General features: G+C 45.5%; 1 protein-coding gene across 1 annotated transcript in view; it reads left to right on the forward strand.

The window, feature by feature from the left end:
* Positions 1-24,928, forward strand: part of LMBRD1 (LMBR1 domain containing 1) — a 360,506-nt gene that overhangs the window by 184,433 nt on the left and 151,145 nt on the right. The window contains exons 12-13 of the mRNA XM_069235723.1: positions 2,172-2,276; positions 19,731-19,880. Of these exons, the coding sequence (XP_069091824.1) occupies positions 2,172-2,276; positions 19,731-19,880 (255 nt within the window). The remainder of the gene's footprint in view (positions 1-2,171; positions 2,277-19,730; positions 19,881-24,928) is intronic.

Below are 24,928 nucleotides of genomic sequence, written 5' to 3' on the forward strand. Positions count from 1 at the left end.
CTGAGAATGGCCCTCAGCCAGGAAAGGATTGTGGAGTTCTCTTTGTGGATGGATCTGTTGTTGAAGGGAGTGATCTCTGAGGTTTCTTTAGAAGCAGCGTAGTGGAACATTGGTATTTGGGATGATTAAGTACTTTGGCGAGCATACATGATTATGGTAGAAGGATACTCGTATATGGGATGATCATCATGAAAATATCGTAACGTGAGACTGTTTGCATAAGGGACTACTAAGTGAAAGTCACTCTTACCTATTATATTCAGGGAAATATGTTAATATTGAAAAGTACTGTGGTGTTCTGTGTTCTTTTTCCCCCTTATCCATCTTTAGGTGAGGAGAGGAACCTCCTTTTATAATTACTATGACCCAAAGACCCAAAATGAAAAATGGTCTCTCTGAAACTGAGGTAATAATTGCCTGTGAAATAGGAGGGTTTTTTTTGTTTGTTTTTTTTTTGTTTTTTTTTACAGTTTTTGTCTTATGCAGTATAGTTTACATCCAGCAGGCAAGGAAGCTCATTATTAGGCTGCAGAGACTTCAACATCAGGCAGCAAGATTATGCTTGAATCTGTCTGTGAACATATGAAAGGAGCTCTGAAATCAATACATCCCATTAGACGCTGGAACAGTTTTCAAAGCACTGTCCACCTGGCCCACAGGGCCAATAGTACGGGATACCTACAAACACTTGAAGCCAGTAAGGTTCCCAGTGGATACCAGTGCTCCTCAACAGCAAATTACTCAACTAACTTTCAGACACCTGAAACATGGAGTTAGGTCATTGTGAGGCCAGGGTCCCATGTTGTGAAACACACTGAATCCAAATCTGGGAGCAAAGCCAAACTAAAAGTTTGAGAAAAGGCCAGAAAACTGAATTGTTCATTATCACCTATCAGTGAACATCCCAGCAAATGGCAGTAGTGATTGAAAAATATCTGAAGAGACCCACCCAATACCAATTTCACTTTAATTTCAGCATCCTCACATCTAGGCTATTACTTTCCAGCAGTGCTCTTAAGCATCTGAGTGTCAATGTGCAAATCTACATAAAATTCCAAAGTAAACAACAATGATTTGCAATGTGTTGCATTAGCAATAAAAATTTAATTAAACGTATCAGCCCCTATGCCCGTCAGTAGCTCTCAGTAAAACCACAGACATCCTTTAGCTGCTGCTTCATCTGACTATTTCTCCAACTGCAGAGAAGATGCAGGAATTCCAGAAAGAAATATGAACAAAAAAACTCAATTAAACAAACTCCATTAAAAAATACATTCAAAGTTTGCCCAAAGAAATTTACTGGACCTTAGTCGTAAAATTAGTTTGTAATGCAGCGACATATTTTTACAAGAACTACAGTTCACAGACAAGAATGTAAAAAGTGGATTGAGCCATCATGATTACAAGCTACATGTTACTCTATTCAGATATTTAATGTCATATCAACAACATTCTGTAGTGGTCTTGTCTCACAGAAAATGGCATTTAGTTTAGCACTGCTAAGTACAAAGGTTGCTGTTCTCAGGTTCAGTAGTTATCACTGGATAGACTTCAGAGAAATCAGTGAGAGGAACCTATAGTAGGCCTTTCTGGAATTCAACACTAGCCTTCAGGCTTCACCCATATGCTTGCTGTTTTTTCAGGTAAGAAACAGACCTGCCCCAAGCCCCCACCTCCAAAAAAAGAAATTAATAATAAAATAAATAAATAAAGCTTGCTGAGGCTGCTGCCAATGACCCGGGGTGTTTTCGCACCCATTAATGGACGTTGGAAGTTCAAAGCTTCTGAAAACGAGCTGAAAACCACTGTTTACAGTGGTTTTGAGCTAGTTTTTCCTGCCACCGTGTGATAGCGGTTCCTCACCGGGTGACCATGTGATTGGAGCTGATATAGTTTGTCACACGGTGGCACCGTGCGAGTTGACTGGTCTTAAGATATTGATTTGTTTGAATGGAAGGAAGATTCAAATGAAAGGCATGATATTACACACTCTAAAAAGTTCAATATATACATCAGGCTAATTATATAGTCATTTTTATAGTCTTATTCTGAGCCATTTATTATTGCTAGCAAACTAAACTTTCATTTTGGTGAGGATGTTAATAAAACAGAGCTGTATTATACTTACTTACTTCCCCTTTTACTTCAGTAATCCATGTATTTCTTTCCAGGTTTTTCCACTTGATTACATACTTATTGCAACCATTATGATGTACTTCATCTTCACATCAATGTCTGGTATTCGAAATATGGGCATCTGGTTCTTTTGGATGAGGGTAAGTCCAAAACTGTATCTTAAATCTTTTAGTTACAAGTTATTTTTTATTATCGGGTATGGAGTAGTGAGTACAATAGGACAGTGACCATGCATGTAGAATAAATAATTCTGTAGGTTGAAGGTATATGTAGCAAACAGTAACTTATGGGGAAGAATGTGAATCTATAGCCCTACAATTAAAAAATGGATGCTTACAAGGTAAGTCACATAATCCATTTATAATGTGTGGCTATAGATACAAATGCTCTGCATCTACTGTATAGAAGTAATCCCCTAATCGGTGGCTAGCCAGTGGATGGTGAAGATACCTGAAACAGAGCCTTCTGGACAGTTTGACCAATTCTTTCTTGTTGCCTTGCAAGAAAACCCAGACAATAATGTTTGTGAAGGTGTGCAGAGTAAATCATGTGGCAGCTTTAACAATGTCAGCTATGGTTATGTTCCCAGCAAAGGCCACAGTGGTGCCATGCTTGCAGGTGTGGAGTGTTGCTTGGGGGGGTAGGTAGTGTCCTTTTGGCTTTAAGGTAACAGATCTGGGTATGTTTAAAAATCCACCCGGCACTAAACACCTCCCTTAGATATGGGATTTCCTTTATTATGCTGGAAATGGCAACAAAGTGCAGTAAGGATTTAGTCCTGCCTATATAATACATGTGACCATGCTTGCCATCAGGTGTTTGAAGTACTCTCTCAGTTACTGAGTCAGTGCATGGAAGGAAGACCTCAAGCTCAACTGGTTTGGCTAAGGTGGAATGGGCAGACCACCTTAGGCAAGAACTTGAGGTTGGTCCGAAAAAACACTAATATGGGCCTAGATCAGTGGTTCCCAACTGTGGTCCGGGGATCCATGGGGGTCCGCGACTGCTTAGAAAATTAAACAGATTAGGCCCCTAACTTTCAGTAATGAATCAGTGGGGGTCCCCGGGTTCCAATAATGATAAAGTGGGGGTCCACAAAAGTCAAAAGGTTGGGAACCACTGGCCTAGATGAAAGGTTCCTGTTTTGTGAGGGTCTGTAACTTACTAACACCTAAGGTGACCTCCCAGGAGAGAAACTCAAAGGATAAGAAGCTAGTGGTTTGAGGGAAGTCTTATGAGTCAGATGAGGACAATATTCAGATTCCTAACTGGTGTAGGTGATATCCCAGGTGGGATGACACTTTTAAGGACTTCTGTAAAAGCCTTAATAACAGAGGTCTTGAAGATGTGAGGAGTATTTGGAGTTGCTGAACTGAGGGTTAAGCTAATTCTGACTTTTGTACTTTTGTAGATGTAGGAGGTATCAAATTATGTCCTATACTGTAGACCTGAGAGGATTTATGTGGCTCGCGATACAGTAGTGGACAAACAGTTTCCACTTAGCAGCATAGCAGGTCTGTGTGGTAGGTCTACAGACTTACTTCAGTATGTCCATGCATTCTTGGGGTAAGTTAAGGTGTCCATACTGTAGGACCTCCGGAGCCAGATCACTGGGTTGAGCTGACTGGGGTCTGGGTGTCTGACCCGGCCTTGATTTTGTGTAAGAAGGTCCAGTCTTTTGGGGAGCTTATTTTGTGAGGTGATGGACAACACTAGAAGGGTCGAGGACCATTGTTTTCTTTCCCACTTTGGAGCCACTATCAAGAGGGTGAGGGATGTTTGCTGCAGTTTCTTTACCACATATGCTAGAAGTAGGAGAAGGAAGAGTGTATGCAAATGTCTCTGACCCGTTCATCCACAGAGCATTGCCCAGGACCTGAGGGTCTGGAAACCCGGAGGCAAAGTTTAGGTATTTTGCATTTTTGCATGTGGCAAAAAGGTCTGTCTGGGGTGTCCCACTGCCAAAAGTAAGTTATAGGACATACGAGTGGAGTTTCCACTCGTGGACTGGTTGTTGCATCCTGCTTAGCAAGTCTGCAAAGTTGTTGCCCGTTTCGGGGAGATACTCCACATTTGTTGTGCTAATGCTGACAATTGAGGAGAGAGTGTGCAACCTTGCTTTTGTAGGTAAAACATGGTCATGTTGTGGGTCTGCACAAGGGCCATCCTTCCCTGAATGTCCTGGATAAAAGATTTGAGGGCCAGCTGTATGGCCAAAAGCTGTGGAGACTTTTGATGAGGTGACCACAGACTTTGGACTATTATGTCATTCAAATGCACTTTCCACTCTCCAAGTGATGAGTCCATAGTGATCGTCACCTGAAGAACTGGGTCTGCCAAGGGTCTACCCTGCACAGATTGTTGCTGTTTCACCACTGCAGATAGCAATAGGTGCTGGCCCTTATCAACATTAGAACTTCCAATCGACCCTCCTCTTGCAGCCATTGATCTGAAATATACTCTTAGAGTGGGCACATATGGAGCCTTTGCATGAATGACTATGGTTATGCATAAGATCATCACCTCCAGGAGGTACATTACTGTTCAAACTGGGAGAGGATGGAGTGGATGAAATGGGTGCAGAAGCCACTGCAAAGCCACCACCCTTTGGTCATTCAGGTAAGATTTGCCCAAGACCACATTCAGGAATGTCCCCAGGAAGGGTTAGACCTGAAGTGGCTCAAGGTGGACTTGATGGAGTAAACACAAAGCTCTGTAGAAGGGAGATTGCAGCTTGGGTCTGAGCTGGGCAGTCTTGTCTGCTTGCGCTATTGATCAGCCAGTCATTTTGGTATGGTAAGAAATTGGTCACTCCTCTTCTGAGTTGTGAGGCCGCCACTGCCAACAAATTTGTGAAAACCCTTGAGGCCATGGTAACTCCAAAGTATAACTCTTGGAATTGGTAGTCCAGACCACTTTTCAAGACGCACAGGCAGAGCTGATGAGCCAGATGGATTGGAAAAATGAACTCGTCTTTCCGCAGCATAGGGATGACATGCTGCGGGGTGACCATGTGGAAATGTTGTGACAGGATGTATCTGTCGACTGGCCTGAGATCGAGGATTGGCCTGAGGGAGCCACCCTTTTTGGGGATGAGGAAGGCCAAAGAGTAGACAACTTTGCCCCAGTGTTGAAGGGGCACTAGCTCTATGGCCCCTTTCAGAAGGAGCATCCGAACCCCCTCTTGCAGTATGGGAAGGTGTTCTGCGCTAAGCGTGTGTGTGTGCAGGGTTGGAAGTTTGGTGCATTTGAGATGAGCTCGAGGCAGTATCAGTGCTCGAAAATTGATATAATCTGTGGTGATCTCCCAGCTGGAACAAAATCACTGGAGTCTCCCCCAATGGTTGTAGTGTGATCAGGTGGGATTCAGGGAAAGTCAGTTCTTGTAGATAGATGCTCCCTTTGTGGGAATGAATCTGTCCCAACCCTTACAGCTTGTCCCTCTGAAGGTGCCCAGCATGTGGCCTCTAACTCCCTCTCAGTGGTAACCCTACTGTTGTCATTGAAAGGACTGGGCTGGTTATGGGGAATTGGCCCTGGACTGACAGCTTGTTTTTTGCCTCTGAAAGGAGCTCCCGGCGGAGGGAACGTGAAGGATACCCATGACCTTAGCAATCTTGGTGTCCTCCTTTCTCTGATAGAGACTTCTAGTTGCAGATTCCATACCTTGAAATTTCTCCCAAACTTCAGTCTGGAACCGGAGATTTTTCTTCAACATTACAACTGCATGCTGTCTGGTGGCATCGGTTGTTCATGAACCCTTCAGTGTTGTGCTCCCTGGATAAGATGTTGTGGGTCGTATATAGGTGCCACCCCAGCGTGCTGATGTCATTTCTTTTCTTTCCACACCAGCCTACACACAGATCACTTTTTGACTAACTTTTTTGACTTTTGTCAAAGCTTTTTTGACCTCCTGGTCCGTCAAGTATGCCATCACGGAAGACCAGCTTCAAGCCCTATGACTCCTGTCACCAGATAATGTCTATGACGGATCCGCACCTCGTGTGTTTTTGCTGCTTGGAGCGCGACCATGACCCGAAGTCGTGCTCCGAGTGCTGGGCCATGAACCCAAAGGCTTTGAGGGAGATGTCCCTAAAGCTCATGGTGGTACAGCGCTTGGCTCCGCGTCACTTCCAGTCTAATTCGAGGGGACGGTCACAAGACCACTCAAAGAGCCCACACTCTTCCTTGTCCCATTAAAAATCATCAAGACGTTTGGGCAAGCATAAGAAGTCGTCAAAGAAGAGCAAATGTTCTTCGACTTCACCCCGTCGGTTGTCTGACGCGACGCAGAAAAAGGAGTGTTGTCACTGTAGGCCTCTGCCCTTGGAGCCTGCTTCTGGGTCGGCTGTGCGCGTGGACTTAATGAGTTCCATGAGGGCATGCGCCTCGTATTTGGGAAGTTCAACCCTGCTGGAGCACCTCCGGACTCTGCTGGGTCGGCAGGAGCCCCCTTGAGTTCTGTGCTGGTAGCTTTGGCCTTGGCTCCAGAGGACACTTAGGGATCCTCTTTTGTATCTGCACTGGCGTCCGTCATGCCTCTGCGACCTTCCCCGATGCCAGTGCAGATGTCGAATCTCCCAATGCCACCCGGGCCCACGGTTGGCGTCATTCCCATACAGATAGCTGACTCCGACACTGTGCCATTCCGGCATCGGGACCTTGTTCCCCAGGTTGGACCCTGACTCTTATTCTTATGGCTGCCAGTACAGTGATACCAGCTTGAGGATCCCATGGAATGGGCTCAGGACTTGGGTGAAGACATTGATCTAGATAACTCCCCTGACGCTGGCATTCTTTTTTCCCCTACCATGGCTACGGAGGAGGGGGGGCATCCTACTCGGTGGTGGTGAGGATTGTCACCGAAGTCCTGGGCCTCAAACTGCCTTCTGTTGCTGTCTGGACCAGCCTCCTGACTGAGGTGCTTCTGCATGGGGCTCCTTTCTCAGAACCCCTATTACCCTTCAATGAGGCCCTCACTGATGTCCTGCTGGGGACTTGGTCCAAACCCAGCAAAGGGCTCTTGTAAATAGGACAGTCACCCACTGCCACAGGTCTGCGCCTTACGACCCAAAATGCCTGACCCAGCACCCCACCCTTGAGAGCTTGGTCATCCAAGCCTTTACCTCCTCAGGCGCATTCCCTTCCGCAAAAACTGGACCAGAATGTTAAGAAAATTATTTCTTCCACCAGTCTGGCATTGCGGATGTGAAGACTGTATGCCGTTTGGGCCGTTGCTCCCATACCTTATGGGGCATGGTTGGGCAGGTGCTGCCACTGGTCCCGGAGGAGGCCTAGGCCATTCTCTCCTAAGCTGTTGCTGACGAGAGAGATGCAGCTAAGTTCACAAGCCAATGTGGGGTGGGTACGACTCACTGGGCAGATTGATTGTGTCAACGGTGGCCTTGAGGCGCCATGCCTGGTTGAGGACATCTGGCTTTTCTGGGGATGTTTAAGCTACGCTCATGGACATGCCCTTCGATGGCACCCATCTCTTTGGAGACAAAGCAGATTCAACGCTCAAGCACTTTAAGGATTCCCGGGCTATGGTTTGGTCCCTGGGCCTCACAGCTGCCCTTCGCTTCCCTCAGTCTGCCTCTTGCCCCTTTTGTGGCTACAGAAGAGGCACCTAACCACGTCCGTTTCCCTTCAGCCACTGTGCCGCGCGTGCTGTCCAACCTCTGTGCAGCCAGGGAGGTGGGATCCAACATGCTTGTGGATCAGGGAGCCAGCTGTCAGCCCAGTCTGCCCCCCCTCTCACAAGCCTCCTCCCCCTGCTGCAGCCTCCAAACCTTCCTAGTCTGACCCTTCCCCAACATGGAATAGTTAGAACCAGAATCCACCAACACCTGCCCCCCCGGGAATCCATAATTTGCAAATAGTCTGGAGGGGCCACTCCTTTCCCTTAGAGACTAACCTTCCATCCATGCCACCATCCTACAGTCGCCTGACGGAAGATCACCTGGCACTTCTCCGCTAGGAGGTAATGGCTCTCTTGGCCATGGGAACCATAGAGGTGGTCCCTGTGCCAGAAGTAGGTTGTTTTTGTTATTCTCGCTACTGTCAGGTGCCTAAAAAGGAGAGGTTCAATATGCTCACTCTGGCTCAGGTCCTATCTGTTCTCTACCCAGGAGACTGGATAGTAGTCTTGAACTTGCAAGATGCATATTTCCATGTTCCCGTCCTGCCTGCCCTCAGACGTTACTTACGGTTTGTGGTAGGTCACAAGCATTTTCAATTTACCATGCTCCCCTTTGGCTTTACCAGCACCCCTCAGGTGTTCATCAAAGTGATGGCGGTAGTCGCAGCTCATCTGCACAGGTTACGGGTTTCAGTCTTCCCTTACCTCGACGACTGGCTGTTGAGGGCGGGCTCGGCCCAGGCTGTCATCTCCCACCTCCAGAGTAAAGCGAACATTCTGCATTTGCTAGGGTTCACTAGAAATGTGCTGAAGTCACACCTGATTTCTTCTCAGATGTGCCCTTTCATCAGAGCTGTGCTGCACACAGTGCAGTTTTGGGCTTATCCTCCCGAACTGCTAGTCCAGGATATTTAGGCTAAGATACCGATGTTTCAGCCTGTATCCTGGATTTTGGTGAGAATGACTGAGGCTGCTGGGCCTCATGGCCTTTTGCATTCCGCGGGTGACACACACTAGATGGCATATGTGGACTCTGCAGTGGGACTTGAAATTTCGGTGGGCACAGAATCAGAGGCATCTCTTTGACAAGGTCCAGATTTCGGAGGGAGCTGCTCAAGATCTGCATTGGTGGCTCACAAACCGCAATTGGCTCAGAGGCAGATCCCTCTCCCTTCCCCAACCACGTCTGACAGTAGTGACAGATGCATCACTCCTGGGATGGGGTGGTCTCATGGGTAAGGCAGAGATCAGAGGTGTCTGGTGGAGTCTGGGCTCCATATCAATCTTTTGGAGCTTAGAGTGATCAGGCTAGCATTGAAAGCATTCCTTCCCTCTCTCAAAGAGAAAGTGGTGCAGGTGTTTATAGACAACACCACCCCCATGTAGTACCTCAACAAGCAGGACATGGTGAGCCCATGTACCCTTTGTTGGGAGGCGTTGTGCTGCTTTATGTGGCTGAAACATCAAGACATATCCCTATTGGTTTAACATTTTGGGTTCTCTGAACCCTGGAGCAGGCAAACTCAGCAATCAGTGCCTAGTTGATCATGAATGGTGTCTCCATCCGGCAGTGGCGCATGGTCCCTTTCAGCAGTGAGAGAGCCTTGGTTAGACCTGTTCGCCTTCGCAGAGAATGTACAATGTCAGCTGTTTTGTGCTTTGGAGTTTCCAAGGCAGCACTCGCAAGGCAATGCTTTTCATCTTGAGTGGAATTCTGGCCTCCTATAAGCCTTTCTGCCACTATCACTTCTGTCCAGAGTTCTCAAGAAGATCAAGAATGACCTGGCCCAAGACATTCTTGTGGCTCCTGACTAGGCACGAAGAGTATGGGATCCCGAGCTTTTGAGCATGGCCATCGATCCTCCATTCAGACTGCCTCTTTGAGAGGATCTTCTGTCGCAGCAGCAGGGGATAGTTCTCCACCCGATCTTGTCCAGTCTCTACCGTCTGGCATGGACATTGAGCGACAGCGGTTGACAGCTTTTGGCCTTCTGACCGAAGTCTGCAATGTTCTCTTGGCAGCCAGGTGTCCCTCCACCAAAATGGTATACGTCTGTCAATGGAACAAATTTGTGGCATGGTGCACAGATAAGTCGGTTGATCCCCTCTCTGCCCCTATATCTGAGGTCCTTCTGTTTACTCTTTCTTAAGTCCAGCAGGGCTCTGCTCTGGTCACCCACGAGGGTTACTTATGTAATTTCACCTTTCCTCAGATAACCTGACCAACCCTTCTTGTTTAAATCGCCCATTTTTGGAAAGTTTCTAAAGGGTCTCACCCATTTGGTTCCACCTTCTCCATTCATAATGCCCCATTGGGATATGAAATTAGTTCTTACTTTTCTGATGTGTGCTCCTTTTGGGCCACTTCACAACTGCCCACTTAGGCGTCTTACTCTTAAAACAGCCTTCCTTATAGCCATCACTTTGGCCCCTCAGAGTGAGTGAGCTGCAGGCTCTTTCCTTCAAGCCACCTTTCATCTCCATCCTTCCTGACAAGGTGGTGCTTCGTATTAGGGCTTCCTTTGTACCTAAAGTGATCACACCATTTCATGCTGGCTAGTCCATCACCTTGCCAACTTTTTAAGCTCCCCCACATTCTTCTTAGGAAGAAGAGAGATTCCACGATCTGGACCCAAAAAGAGCAATGGCGTTCTATCTTCATTGTACCAAAGAGTTCCGGGTGGATGATCAACTCTATGGGATATGTGGGTGCGAAGAAAGGTTGGGCAGTGCAGAAGAGAGCCATCTCCAGACGGGTTGTTCTCTGCATTAAAATAGGCTACGCATTGGCTAAGAAGCAACCTCTGGGGGGTTTGCCTGCTCACTCCACTAGAGTAACGGCTGCAACCACTGCGTTAGTGCGCGGAGCTCCAGTCCTGGACATCTGTCAGGCAGCAACGTGGGCATCTCTGCATATGTTAACTAAACACCACTGTCTGGACACTCATGTCCACAGGGACGGGTACTTTGTCCATTCGGTCCTGCAGTACTTCCTAGTATGATCTTGGTTCGCAGGCCCACTCCGGGGATGGTATTGCTTGTGTGTGTATCCTAAGGTAAGGAATCTGCAACTAAAAGTCAGATGAATAAGTTACTTACTTCGAATTATCTGTTAGAGACAGTATCTAGCTGCATGTTCCTTACAGATTCACCCATCCTGCCTGCTCTGCGAACTGATTTCCAGGGACAGGGTATTCCCTTTAAGGGCCCTAGTTCTGGTGCACCAGGGTCAGTGTTCATGGCTCTGCGCTTCTGGCATGGAAAGTTGTGACAAGAGACTGACATCAGCGCACCAGGGTGGCACCTATATAGGACCCACAACGTCATATCTGGCGATCCAACGATGGATGCAGAGTCAACTGATGCTACCTGAATGGGTGCAGGGGCACTGCTCGAAAAAAAATCTCCAGTTACAGACTGACACCTGGGGGAAGTTCTAAGATATCTGCAACTAGATATTGTCTCTACCAGATAATGATAACATAGCATGGTCCTTTACTGATTGACAATTTAAGCTTAACAGGTTTGGCCTCTGTCTCTGCACCCCCGTAACCATTAATGATCACACTCTTCCCTGGCAGCCTCTTAGGGTTTCCATTTATCAAAGTTACTTCCGCACCTGTGTCGAGCAGTGCCATAACATGTTGTGTTCCTTTGTGCCAATAAATGATGAGAGGTACATATGGCCGCCTGTCCCCGGGGCTTACCTCTTGCACTGCTCTGACCCCCGGGGTTTGGCCTGACCTTCATAATAAGGGGTCTGGGACTTCCCAGCCATCGCTGGACAAGTCAGGATATAGAGTTGAGACAGGCACCTTCCTATTTTTCCCTGATTCTGTTTTTTCCTTTTCAGACTCTTCCATGGGTGGTGCTGAGGGCTGTTTCTCATCAACTGCCTCTTTCTCTTTCTGTCTACGCTGCAATGCTTTCCATTTATTAAGCAGATAGGGGGTAGGCTTTCCATCTATCTCCTCTTTCTTCACCCCAGCATTCAACAAATCTATCCACATTTGTCATCTGGTCACTTTTATTGTAAATTCTCTTCCCTTATACTTATTGTCCTGTCCCACTGCTCTTGCTGATTTTTGTCTATCCAGCCCTTCTAATTGTGCCATTAATAATACCACATCCCCCACTGGTCTTCCCTGAGCGGGTCCTAGAAGGACCAACAAGGCACCTTTCATATGCGGAGGGGCATTTCTGATTAACCGTGCCCGGATCCCTGCTGTTACGGGTTCAACATCAGGTCCTAAAAATTGCTGGGAGTATACTGCGTTCTGCATCCCCATTTCTCGTAGTTGTTCATTTGCCTCTGAAATCGTATGCCGAGGACCCCAACTCTCCTCCACATCTATAGCAGTTGGGTACAATTGCTTCACTCCTTCCATCAACCAACCCATTAGAGAGAAAGCTTGTTGCCCCTGTGCACCGCATAACCGTTGCCCTAACATAGCGTGTGTAGTTACTGATCCCATTTTCAAAAGTTCAGTTGGTGATAAATATGTACCGTCTGCTCCAGTGTCCCACAATCTCACCAACCATTTAAACAAGGGCTCTGTAGGCATTTGTCTAAACATACGAGTTATTTCTAACAATTCACTCTGTGTATAATCTCTTACCAAACGTGAATTCTGTATTTGCCCACCATTCACCCCTTTTGATTTATTTTGCACGAGTGGGCGAACCTCCATTACACTTCCCCTTTCACCTTCAATTTCACCTGCACGTCCTTCTCCACTTTCAACTCCACCTAGTTCTGCTACACGTACTTCCACCTCATCCTCCCAATTCCAGTCATCATCATTATCTGAAACTGTTCCATCCCAAGTACAAGGATCCCAGTTTTCTTTGCATACCAGTGCCCTCACTTGCACAGCTGAGGGTATTTTAGGCTTCTGCCTACTCTTCTGTTTTGCTACTCGAACTGCTAATGCGGTGCACCTTGCCTCCATTTGATCACCCCTATTCACTGCACTTTCGATAGTTTCTTTCATAAGTAACTGCCTTTCCTGCAAGGCTGCAACCTCATCCCGCAGTTTTCTTATTTCTGCATCTTGTGTTAACGTTTTCCTGTATACCGTACGGAGCGCAGACAGGAAAAGCCATCCCACTTGCCCTGCTGCTTTCAGCTCCAGCTTTACCCCTTTTAGCTTCACACTCTCAACCGCATCTTCCACTAAAAGGGGAGTCACTTTCTCATCTAATGTCTCCCATAACACCAGCGCTGCCCACCGGTTCAGGAGCCCTGCCACACCAGAGAACGGGTCAGTTGCTAACCACCCGGGAATGGATCTGGCTTCTGCCCCATGCTGCCTTCCGCTCTCTGCCTCACTTTTCTTACGTCCCCAAAGAGGCATTATTGGCTTATGCCCCACTTCTGGTACCAAATGTTCTATCCAGGTGGCTGGTTCACCTGTTCGGTATAAGTCTAACTACTTTCACCGCAAAATCGCAGACATACACGACAGCTTCACATCATCAGCACCCACCATCACCACCACCGATACAACCAACACCACAACACCCTGCCGCACCAACTTACTGAACACCTGGACCCCCACCAACGACGAAGAAATCGCAAAACCACGAACTCCATCCACTCAGGCTCCCCAACACACCCTTGCCGCCACCACATTTTCAACAAGGCCAGCCAAATCATTGCTCCCCAGCTCCGGGCCGTCTTCAACAGTTCCTTTGAACACCGCAACCTTCACAGATATTTGGAAGCACGCCGAAGTCAACGCTCTTCTCAAAAAAACCAAAGCAGACCCTGAAGACCTCACAAACTACCGACCCATTTCTCTTCTCCCCTTCCCCGCAAAGGTCATTGAGAAGATATTAAACGTACAACTGTCTCGCTTCCTAGAAGACAACATACTTGACGTCTCCCAGTCTGGATTCCGCAAGAACCACAGCACTGAGACTGCCCTCATCGCCTGCACTGACGACATCAGGACCAGAGTGGACAAGGGCGAGACCGTCACCCTCATCCTCCTAGACCTCTCTGCAGCTTTTAACACTGTATGCCACCACACCCTCCGCGCACGCCTTTTTGATGCCGGAATTCGCCACAAAGCCCTAGATTGGCTCACCTCCGTCCTCACCGAAAGAACCCAAAGAGTTTGCCTCCCTCCTTTCCAGTCTACAGCCACCAAGATCATCTGTGGGGTCCCACAAGGATCCTCCCTCAGCCCCACCCTCGTCAACATCTACATGGCTCCTCTCGCCAACATCCTCTGCCCCCATGGCATCACCATCATTTCATACTCTGACAACACCCAGCTCATCATCTCCCTCACTAGGAACCCAGCCACCGCCAGGAATAACTTGCACGCCGGACTCCTCGACATCGCCAAATGGATGACAGCAAGCCACCTCAAATTGAACTCAGACAAAACAGAGATCATCATCTTCGGACCCAACAAGGCAGCATGGAACGACTCCTGGTGGCCCACCATCCTCGGACCAACACCCACCACCCATGCATGCAACCTTCGTATTATACTGGACTCGTCTCTCTCCATGACCCAGCAAATCAACGCCATATCATCCTCCTGCTTCAACACCCTTTGCATGCTACGCAAGACTTTCAAATGGATCCCTTTAGAAACAAGAAAAACAGTCATCCACGCCCTCATAAGCAGCAGACTGGACTATGGCAATGCCCTCTACGCAGGGACCACAGCCAAGCTTCAAAGAAAACTCCAGCGAAACCAGAACGCAGCCGCACGTCTCATCCTCAACCTCCCTCGCCACGAACACATATCTTCCCACCTCAGATCCCTACACTGGCTGCCCATCAACAAAAGTATCATTTTCAAAATCCTTGTCCATGCTCACAAAGCCCTCCAAGACACTGGACCGGCCTAGCTCAACAAACGAGTCAACTTCCACATACCAACTTGGCAGATCCGTTCCGCTGACCTCGCCCTCGCTACAGTCTCCTGCATCCAACGCACCGCCTCCGGCGGCAGATCCTTCTCCCACCTCGCCGCCAAGACCTGGAACTCCCTTCCCACCAACCTACGCAAGACCCAGGACCTCCTAACTTTCAGAAAGCACATGGCTTTTCGAGCAGTAACTGCCCCCCTCCCCACATAACCCCTCCCAGCAACTTGAGACCCTACCGGGTGAGTAGTGCGCTTAAAAAGTTATTTTGATTGATTGATTCCTTATCAACCCACCCATCTTCCCCGCTTGCAAACTGATTTCTAGGGACAGGGATTTCCCTTTTAGGGCCCTAGCTCTGGTGCGCCAATTTCAGTGTTCTTCATTGCTCCATACTACTGATGTGAAAAGAGACTGACGTCAGCGATCCAGGGTGGCGCTTAAGTACGACCGCAATGTCATCACGTTGACTGACGGCATGCAAGAGTACTTCTTGAAGAAAAATCTCTGGATCCAATCTGTTGCCTGGGGGAAATTCTTAGGTAAGGAATCTGCAAATAGATTATGTCTCTACCAGATAAATTGTTACCTAAGGTAAGTAACTTGTTGTTTAAGTGAAAATGACACCAAAAAACACAAAGGGCCAACTGTGGTTTTCTGTTTGCACTGGACCGGGACAAATTAACAATCTCCAGGCTAACTGCGATGGAGCGTAGATTGAATACACGGACTCAACTTAGGCCCCCTGAGCAAAGTACCTTAATTATGGTTGAGAACGGATGCAGAGTCCTGTGTCAAGGATGTGTCGTGCAGCTGAGGCGATGGGAAGTCAAGGCATGGGTCCAGGTGCCTGCAAAGTGCAACGTGATGTCCTTGTGGAGAGATCCATTGCACATTGACTGTTCCGATAGCCTGAGTTGGGCTAGGCGATGTCCTTGCCTGGAGGTACGCCAGCTCCGATTGGCTGCGATGGGCGATGTGGAGTCTTTGCGTCGGGAAAGTCCACACATCGGGGAGATGCGTTGGTTCTGAGGGCAATACGTCAAGCAGAAAATGCACCCTTCAGAGCAGCAGTGTGCCAGTCTTTTCAGCAAGCACAGGCGTCCTTACTGGCAGAGTCTACTGAAGAGTTGGGTCTAAGGGTCCAGTATTTATACCTGGTGCCCACTTTGAAGTAGAGTAAACTTTTAGTGCTTTCCAACCCCCACCCCCACTCTCCCCCCTGAGGAGACATTCATCTGCTTCCTCCCATGCCTGTCCCCAGCTTGTCTGTGGGACATAAAAGCCAGTGCCAAACACATTGTGAAAGTGGTCATGCAGAGTCTTTGTAACTTTTAAGTGTGCTAGGTAACCGCTCCTCCCACTCGTTAAGTCAGAGTGGCCCGTCGTGCCAACACCTAGAGTCCCTTAGTCTCGCTTTCTGGGAGCAATACATATAGACCAACTGCGAACTACACCTAGTCATGTGACCCAGGATCAGGCTGCACGTACCAAAGGGTTAGGACACAAAAACGCCAGCTTTCTAAAAGTGGCATTTTCAGAATTGAGAAAATTCTACTCCCAACTGAACGTTTTTGCTTATTAAATGCAGTAAGTTAACACAATATTTTACAGTGGGAAAGGTCTCACAGTAGTGAAAAATGAATGCATTTCTCAGTACCAGGGGACGTACAGCTTAAAACTACAAGCCTAACATATTGAATCAGCAACCTAAGGCCATCCTTCATCAACCATCGACTGAGATTCTGCGTCCCAGAAAGACAATTACGTTCCACTTCTCTAAACCCTCAGTGCCCAGATACCCTTAGGTGTGATAGTACTGCGCTTTACAAATGCTATGATTGATTGATTGAATACACTGCAGCCTCTGGGCTGCGTAGGGCCTACCCTAAGAAAGACTAGACCAAACTGGCAGTTTAAAAACTGCAGGCCCACTATTATTATTTAATTTGCAGGCCCTGAGCACAGGTAGTGTCACTTTGCCTGTGGCTTACAAGTAAATTACATATGCCAAATAAGTCTATTCAACCATGTTTTAAATAGAGCACAAGCACTTTAATAAGGAACTGCTGTGGTAAAGAGTGATAAAAGGCAACAAAAACGGGTTCAAGAAACGGAAGGATGAAGGCATAAAAGTTTGTGGATGACCCTACAGAAAGGGCCAAGTTCAATAGGTCCTTTGACTTGCATGCACCCTGTGGCCCTGGATTTCTGAATAAAGGCTTATACAATTCACTGAATCCACTGTGCTTTTTTCCCATGGATTGCCCATTGCCCCATGGATTGCCGATGAATGCATGTGGCGGGATGCAGAAGCTGGTAGTGGGGGTCTGCTCAAGTATACAAACAAGTTTGTTTTGACTGATATGAAGAAAAAGTTTGTGTTTTCTACACCCCAAAATGCTAATTCTTTTTTTTTTTCCTGACACTACTTAAACCGAATTGGTTTATTGATAAGATGCAAGATTTAGACTGCTCTCCACGCGGAAAGACACTTAATGAAGGATAGTTGAAGTCCTTGTACTGGTGACCAGCTCTTCTGCACTTTAGATGCTACCAGCTTGACTAAGAGTGATATATTTTTGCATGTCAACAAATTGGTGTCAGTACAGCTCTAGTGTCTAAACGAAAGTATATTTTGCTCTGCCTTACTTCTCAGTGCGGGGCTTATTTATATAACAAATTGTACCATGCCTAGACAGCCACGAGTGGGCTATATTAGCAAAGCGCTAGCTGCTAATCCACCGTGTATGCAGCTTGTTCTAATGAGAATATGACATTTTGTAAAGTGCATGGGAATGGAGGTTGGAGGCAGAGACAAGGAAGTAATGATTCTACAAATTGGCTACACATTGATTGCTTTTTACTGCTTATGCGTGAAAGACTGTGTGTATCTACAGTTGTGTTGCCTGTCTTTCGGATCTTATATTGCCAGAGATCACAGCCACAGTATTTCAACCTTCACACCACTAAAGGTTGTTGTGACATTCACATGTTGATCAATCCACATTACGCCCACTGATAGTTAATAACGGTCATTCATGACCTACTTAGAATGGCCTTTGCACAGAATATGGCCCTTTTTGAAAAACCCTGCTGTATTGCATGGAAAAGAACAGGATGGGTGAATGGATGGTGTGTGGAAAAGATCCTCTGAGGCCAGATGAACAATGCTCTATGCCCCATCCAAAGTGAGGTTAGCTGCTCATCAGACTAGAGCAATGCGATTGCTGGAGGGCCACTAAAGAGGAGTCAGCAGCGTGGCGGAACTGCTACATTCTGCCCTGGCAAGTGCCATGATCGATGTACATTCCCTCTTGGCAAAGGGCCATGACCTGTAAGTAAGTTGGGGAACACCTGTTCAAACATGGCTTAGTAATTCGGGTGGGCTGTTTCTGTTGGAGCAGCACAACGTCAGAATTGCATATGGCTGGTCTCTCTCTTGAGTGACATAGTGGGTAGGAAAATGATGGATGACTTGCATTTACCAGTATCTGAGATTATTTCAAGCTTTTCTGTCCATCACTGTTCTGTTTCTCCGTTTGGAGATGGTGCTATGGCCGTTACCATGTGCAATTATGGATATTGGCCCATTTCTGTATTCATGGGTGTCTGGCTTGTCATAAGTCCTTTTGGCACCATGAAGAATTAATCGTAGTTCCAGAAAGAGTGGTTTCAGCAGTTCATAGATTGCCCTGACACCTAATATGCTGCTGCCTGAGCCAAGACATTCCACCCTGGCTGTGCTGCAAAGAAGATGCTATTCATTGGGATTTCTAGAACAATACAAGAGTGAGTTTGTGGAAGTCTTGTTTGCATGGCTGTTTTGCAGAACGTTGGGAATACAGCCTTCCTGTTACTCCAACGCCCCACCCCCGCCCCCACAGCATATTTCAAACAATGCTGTCATCCGCCCTCTGCCACAGTTCTTTTACAGCACACAGTGGCCAAGTGGTTATTATTTGGACCTTCAAACCTCGTGCTGCCATTTTTGTTGTGACCACCCAACTGATCCATCTATCTGAGGAAACGTTATTACGATAAAAAGTTTAAGTTGAATTAGTATATTAATTTCAGATAGGCTGCTGTTTGTATGTTTACTCATGTGTACTAACTTGGATCCTGAACAAACCACACCATCTTAATCCCTGGACTGCTCACCCCGTAAACCTAGGCTGATCCCCAAATTTGTACTCCTACATCCCCACCTGTCCACGTGCTGCTCACCTACCCCTACGGATAGTGTTTTGCTCCCCTTACCTTTTGATCCTGCACTGCGCATTTCTTTATGTGCTGCTGTGCCCCCTTTTTCCCTGAACTGCTATTCCCCCATAAGCCGTGTACTGTTCTTTCTTCCATCCGTGTAATAAAAATCATTGTGTTGAGGGCTGGACGGTCACTGTGCTAAGTCCCCATGCTCTTACTCTTCTGTGAGCAAAGGAAGTTTGTACTCCTGTGCTTCAATATTTGTCCTGTTTTACTGATGCCACTATGCTCTCTTTAACCCTATGTTCAACTGTTCATTCACGTGCTCTTTCGTCGATTCTTCTATCCAGATATTGTCTCGATTCCAATAATTTTATGTCTACATTCACTCCTCAATCCACCCTGTCCTGCGATCATTGACTTATCATGCTAACCCACTCAGCCATCCTTAGACCCACAAACTACTTAGCCAACTGTTGGTTTTGTGATTGTGTTTTTTTCTGTTTGGCGAGCTCTAAAGCAGGTTGTGCACTATAATAGTGGTGTAGCCAGTGTGTCAAGGGTTCTAGTGCAAGAAAACAAATGGTCCCCCTGCCGCTATTTCAGATGTGAAGTGCAGCAATAATCAGGGCTCAGTGGGCCTTTAGGCGTTTAGGCCCAAGTGTCACTGCTCCTGCTGCACCAAGGGTGCACCCCTATAGTATCATAACTATATGTAATCTATTTTTATTTAATGTCCCTGATAACCCATACCCTTGTGACCCTGTGCTGAATGTTTTTTTCTTGCCTAAGTAGTAATGTTTATTGATGCATATAAATACAAATTTAACTGCCTTTTCTTCTGTCTTTCATTTTACAGCTGTACAAAATTAGACGAGGTCGAACCCGTCCCCAAGCACTTTTATTTCTCTGTATGATACTGTTGTTGATAGTTCTCTATTCCAGCTACATGATATATAGCCTCGCTCCTCAATATGTTATGTATGGAAGTCAAAAATACATTTTGCAGGTAAGAAGCTCTTATTTTACATCGAATCCTCTTTATTGAGCGTTGCATTAGCGATATTCAAATATTCTGTATTGTGTTCCCCATCTTATTTAAAAATCAAACGCATTATATGTTTCAAAATTAGAAATGATTGCATTGTTTATGACTATACTCAAAGCACAGTGTCCCGAGTCACACATTTTGTTTCCGAAAATTTGGACTCTGCGATCATATACTTGGATCACTCATTTGCATAGTTTTCAGGGGTTGTTTTATCAAATCGAAAACACCATAGATTTCTTCATGGAGTATTATTCAAGTTGTCGATTTCCATGTCTGCTCGTCCTCTACATTTCATCCTGCTGAAATATATTTTCTGGTGAAGTTTTTTTCCCCACTGTGCACGCGCATGAAATATATGTTGTGTTTGTGCATGCTTTTGGCACACTCACACCAGCCTTTCTTTGTCTTTAAAGGTAGGTGTACAAGCTGGATATAGGAAAAACTATGTGGCTATGCAGTGTGATGTGATGTGTTGTGCTACACGTCTGAAATACCTGTGTTTCTGTCTACTAATGTACGCGCAGAATAGGCATAATTATTAATACTATCAGCTTCAATATATCAGTGACATCTTAAGGAGTTTGGGGGCCCTGGCCAAATGCATTTTGGGGGCCTCTTTTCGGAACAGCTTTAAATATATGATCCAGTTTCAGCTTTTTGCCCTCTTTGGCCAGGTCACTGATAATGCACAGGCACACAAATGTGTTTACATCTAATTTTATGGGATAATTACTTGGTTTTTTTTCAATATTGTAATACAGCCGCAGCTTATTAATATTACTACAAATAGTCTCTGTGACACCCTCCCATTTTTCACATGTGAGGTCCTTTTTTGAACTAAAGTTTTTTTTAATGGATATTGCATGAAACATAAACACACATATTGTAATACAGCAGCAGCTTATTAATATTACTGCAAATAGTCTCTGTGACACCCTCCCATTTCTTACATGTGAGGTCCTTTTTTGATCTAAAAGAAAGTGTAAAATTTTTTTTTTTATGGATGTTGCATGAAACATAAACACACACTTCTCTGCAAAATGTTTGTAATAGACACACACATCACCCACATCATAAATAAATGAAAGTAAAACGTATTTAAAGCTATTTATTTAATAATTATCAAAGTTCATCGGAGCAAAACTGCAGCTCAGAGTTGACCTGAAAAGCTGGGGCCCTGGGCAAGAGCCCACTTCGCTCTCGCCTTGAAACATCTCTGGAGTATATTGTATCAGATTCTGAGATGGGGAATGATCAAATGCCATTTCGAATCGCAGATGTTTCTTGGCGTATCTAACGTGGAATCAAGTTCACAAAAATGTTATGATTTTGGGCCTGTTGGGTCTTCACTGACAATATTTTAGACCACATTTCGTCTTTTCTTCACCCTGTTCCACTAGGTTTAGCAGTATAAATTGTAAATGATAACTCATACCAACATTATAACGACACCAGCAGTACAGCTGTCCCACGATATTGCAAGTTTGATTGAAGTTTGATAGTCATTTCATAAAAGGGCGTTCGAAACAAGTTAATGATTAAGACGGGCATTGGTATTTAACAAATTACATGTTTGATTTCACTTGTTAATTTTGCTAGCCAACTAATTGCCTCCGAGTAATGAGAGTTTATTTCTCTGCTCATCAACATGTTTGAGTGCAACACCATAAGTACTGAATTAAAATTACCCGTCAGTCTTAGGAAAATAAAATAACTCCTTTCTTCAGGTTATTTATTGTTTTATTACTTTTCTAGAGCACAAACTAGCCAACTGTTGCTTACCCTCCTGATATGTCCTATGCGGAGTTGTATTTTTTATGCTTAAAACATTGTAACGAGTCCTGTGTGTTTTTAGTTAGCAGCGTATCAACTGAAGTTACGTTTTCGAATCACTGGTCAACCTTTTCCTGTAAACTTATCTCCATTGTTTTAAATTGAAAACACACAGCGTGCCGCTATAACAAATTTATTTATAATGTATATGCAGCAAATGTGCCTTTTCTGCATTGTCATCCCAGACTTTGGGGGTTATTACAACTTTGGAGGAGGTGTTAATCCGTCCCAAAAGTGACGGTAAAGTGACGGATATACCACCAACCGTATTACGAGTCCATTATATCCTATGGAACTCGTAATACGGCTGGTGGTATATCCGTCACTTTACCGTCACTTTTGGGATGGATTAACACTTCCTCCAAAGTTGTAATAACCCCCTTTGTCTTTTTTCTGGGCCCTGTTTTTGCTGACTTTAGGACTCTCCGCACTATGTACTCTTGCACAGTAATAACGTACTGGTACTTCCACTCTAAGTCATGCTGTGGACATTGTAACCCCCTAATTCACTTCGCTATAAGTCCAATTTAATTGGTGGCTGTAGTGCACTTAAGACATGGAAAGTTAAATGTCATATGTGGGGTGCATTCTATATTTATACTATCCACGTATGTGATAAAAACATATTTCTTCCTGGAGCATCACTTTGCTCTGGCTTGGCTGCAGTTTAAATTCACTGCAGTGACACATGGCCAGGAAAAGTGCCTTTGTCATGTACAAAAATACTATTTTCATATATTCTTAAGCCACAGGGCATGATTCTCATATATAAAATAGCACACTGTAATATTGGGATTAGTGTGATCTTACAGTGAAATACAAACATAAAGGTATTTTACTCTGTAAGCCTGATTACTTTTCTATAATACATGCAATTAACATCTTTACATTCTACCTTCACTTAGAAAAGTGCTAAATAACTGTTTTAAAATGATTTCTTGCTCAGTGTTATTTAAACTACCTTAATGGTGAAATCACATTTATGGTAATTTAAACACAAATGTTACTTGATAAAAATGTACTTTACCTGAGTGAGAGCTTGATTAAATTCAGTCCTGCTATTCTTCAGATCTTTAGAGCTGGAATGTACATCTTTTCCGGGGAGAATTAATGATTGTGGCTCAGAGTACAATTGCTTTCCTCTGGACCCAGGAAAAACCAATACCAATGGATGTTAACTACTGACCACTTAGCAGCAGTTAGCTTAGTGGGAGTGGACAGGGGCAGGAACAGTTATCAGAACACAACTGTTTTAACAGTACTTCTTTTGATTTTGAGATGACAAGAAGGAATTTTCCTGTTTTTCATCAGAACTCGGCTAGACAGTCAGGTTATAGCCACAGTCGAAGGGAAAACTAGTTCTCTAGCATTGGATCGTTCATATATTCATATCCTTGGATCATTCCCTTTTAGGCTGGGAATCCCTGGTAATCCTAAATAGCAGTAGACAGTGTTAGAATGGCCATATGCCCAAATAAAACACATCAATTTAAGCAATCAAACTTCAGCCAAGAGATGGAAGTGCTAGCTCTCCTACTCCCCTGGCGGACACCAAATATCAGCTTTCTATTGCACATCATGTGTGAGGGAGTTTCTATGAAGATCTCTGCTGTATCCTTTCATCAGCGTTATATCTTATACTTTCTGGTTTACCCTGGAGCTCAGCTAGCCTCATCTTCAGTTTTAAGTGAGCTTTGGAAGCAAAAAATATACCACTGCTTTGGAATGGCGGGGCAGCACTACCAATGCAAAATGCTACCATTAGGCCTCAGTCAGCACCTCGGATATTTCTAAACTGCCTAGCACCAGTTGCTTCCTGTCTCACAAAAGAGGGTCACCGAGTATACCTATACTTGGCTGAGTGGGTCATCAGAGCTCCATCAAAGGAAGAGGTAAAGGCTTATACTGTTCCCTGAATCACCATTCCCAACTAGGCCTAACACATAACATTGACAAGACTTCCAATGGACAAACAACTGGGAAAAGTTTCCAGTTGACATAAACACTAATAAAACTTCTGTCTATAGCAAAGACCTTCTCTGCCAAACAGTCCGTGATCGGCAGTACAAATCTCTGCTTCACCTGATGTCCTCATTGATAGGTCCTTTACTCTATTGAAAGCCTTGGATGAGACCCATTAAACAAGAATTGGACAGCCTTTGGAAGCAAGGTCATAGCATGTGGGATGACACAGTCGAAGTCACAAGATGTCTGAAGCAAGCGCTGGTATGGTGGCAGGCGCCTACGAATCTCAACACAGGACTTTAATTCACTGTTCATTGGACAAAGTGCTGCTCACAACAGATGCCTCCATGGAGGGCTTGGGAACACACATGCTGGAACTGTAAACCAGAGGTTTGTGGTCAGACACAGAAAAGAAGCTCCACATCAGCATCCCAGAGCTCCATCCAAGCTACTGCTACCAAGGCTGGCATTTCAGGTAGTTCTTATCAGACCCAACAACAATACATTGATGTTTTACATCACTAAGCAAGGAGGAACAAGGTCCCGGCCTCTGAAGGAAGAAGCGCAGTTACTGTGGCTAGTAACTTTGACTAGGCCATTTCTTTTCACATGGACATTGCCATGAGCCATCTCCCTGGACTCCAAAATCAGGTGAATACACTCCTTCTAACACTGTCAGACTATCACTATTGAAAACGTCTTCAAGACCAAGTGAATTTGACACTTAGACAAGTGGGGGTCACTCCACACTAGACTTGTTTGCCACCCAGAACAGGAAATGTCAGTCTTATGGCAGCAATCTTTGGCAGCCAGGGGCAGTGACATTTCAGTCAAATGGTCTGTCTATGCGTACGTCTTTCCGACATGTCCACGATTCCCAGGCTCCCAGGGAAAGTGAAGACTGCCCACTGCACCCTAATTTTCATTGCCTCTGCTTGGCCTTGCCACTACTGATTCTGAGCTTCTGAACCTTTGTACACATCCATCAATATCATCAAAGGTGCATCCCAGGCTTCTTTCCAAGCTCAACAGAGACATTCTGCACCACAGTGTCCGGTCTTTGAGTCTGACCTCATTGTACCTGACGACCTAGAGTATGGTCATTTGAATCTACCAGCAGAGTGTAGAGAAATCTTGACATGAGCCCAGGCACCAAATACCACAAGAACGACAAATGGAACCATTTCTGTGTCTGGTGCAAGGCTAAA

The sequence above is a fragment of the Pleurodeles waltl genome, chromosome 5 (assembly GCF_031143425.1).
Source record: "Pleurodeles waltl isolate 20211129_DDA chromosome 5, aPleWal1.hap1.20221129, whole genome shotgun sequence".
NCBI classification, from domain to species: domain Eukaryota; kingdom Metazoa; phylum Chordata; class Amphibia; order Caudata; family Salamandridae; genus Pleurodeles; species Pleurodeles waltl.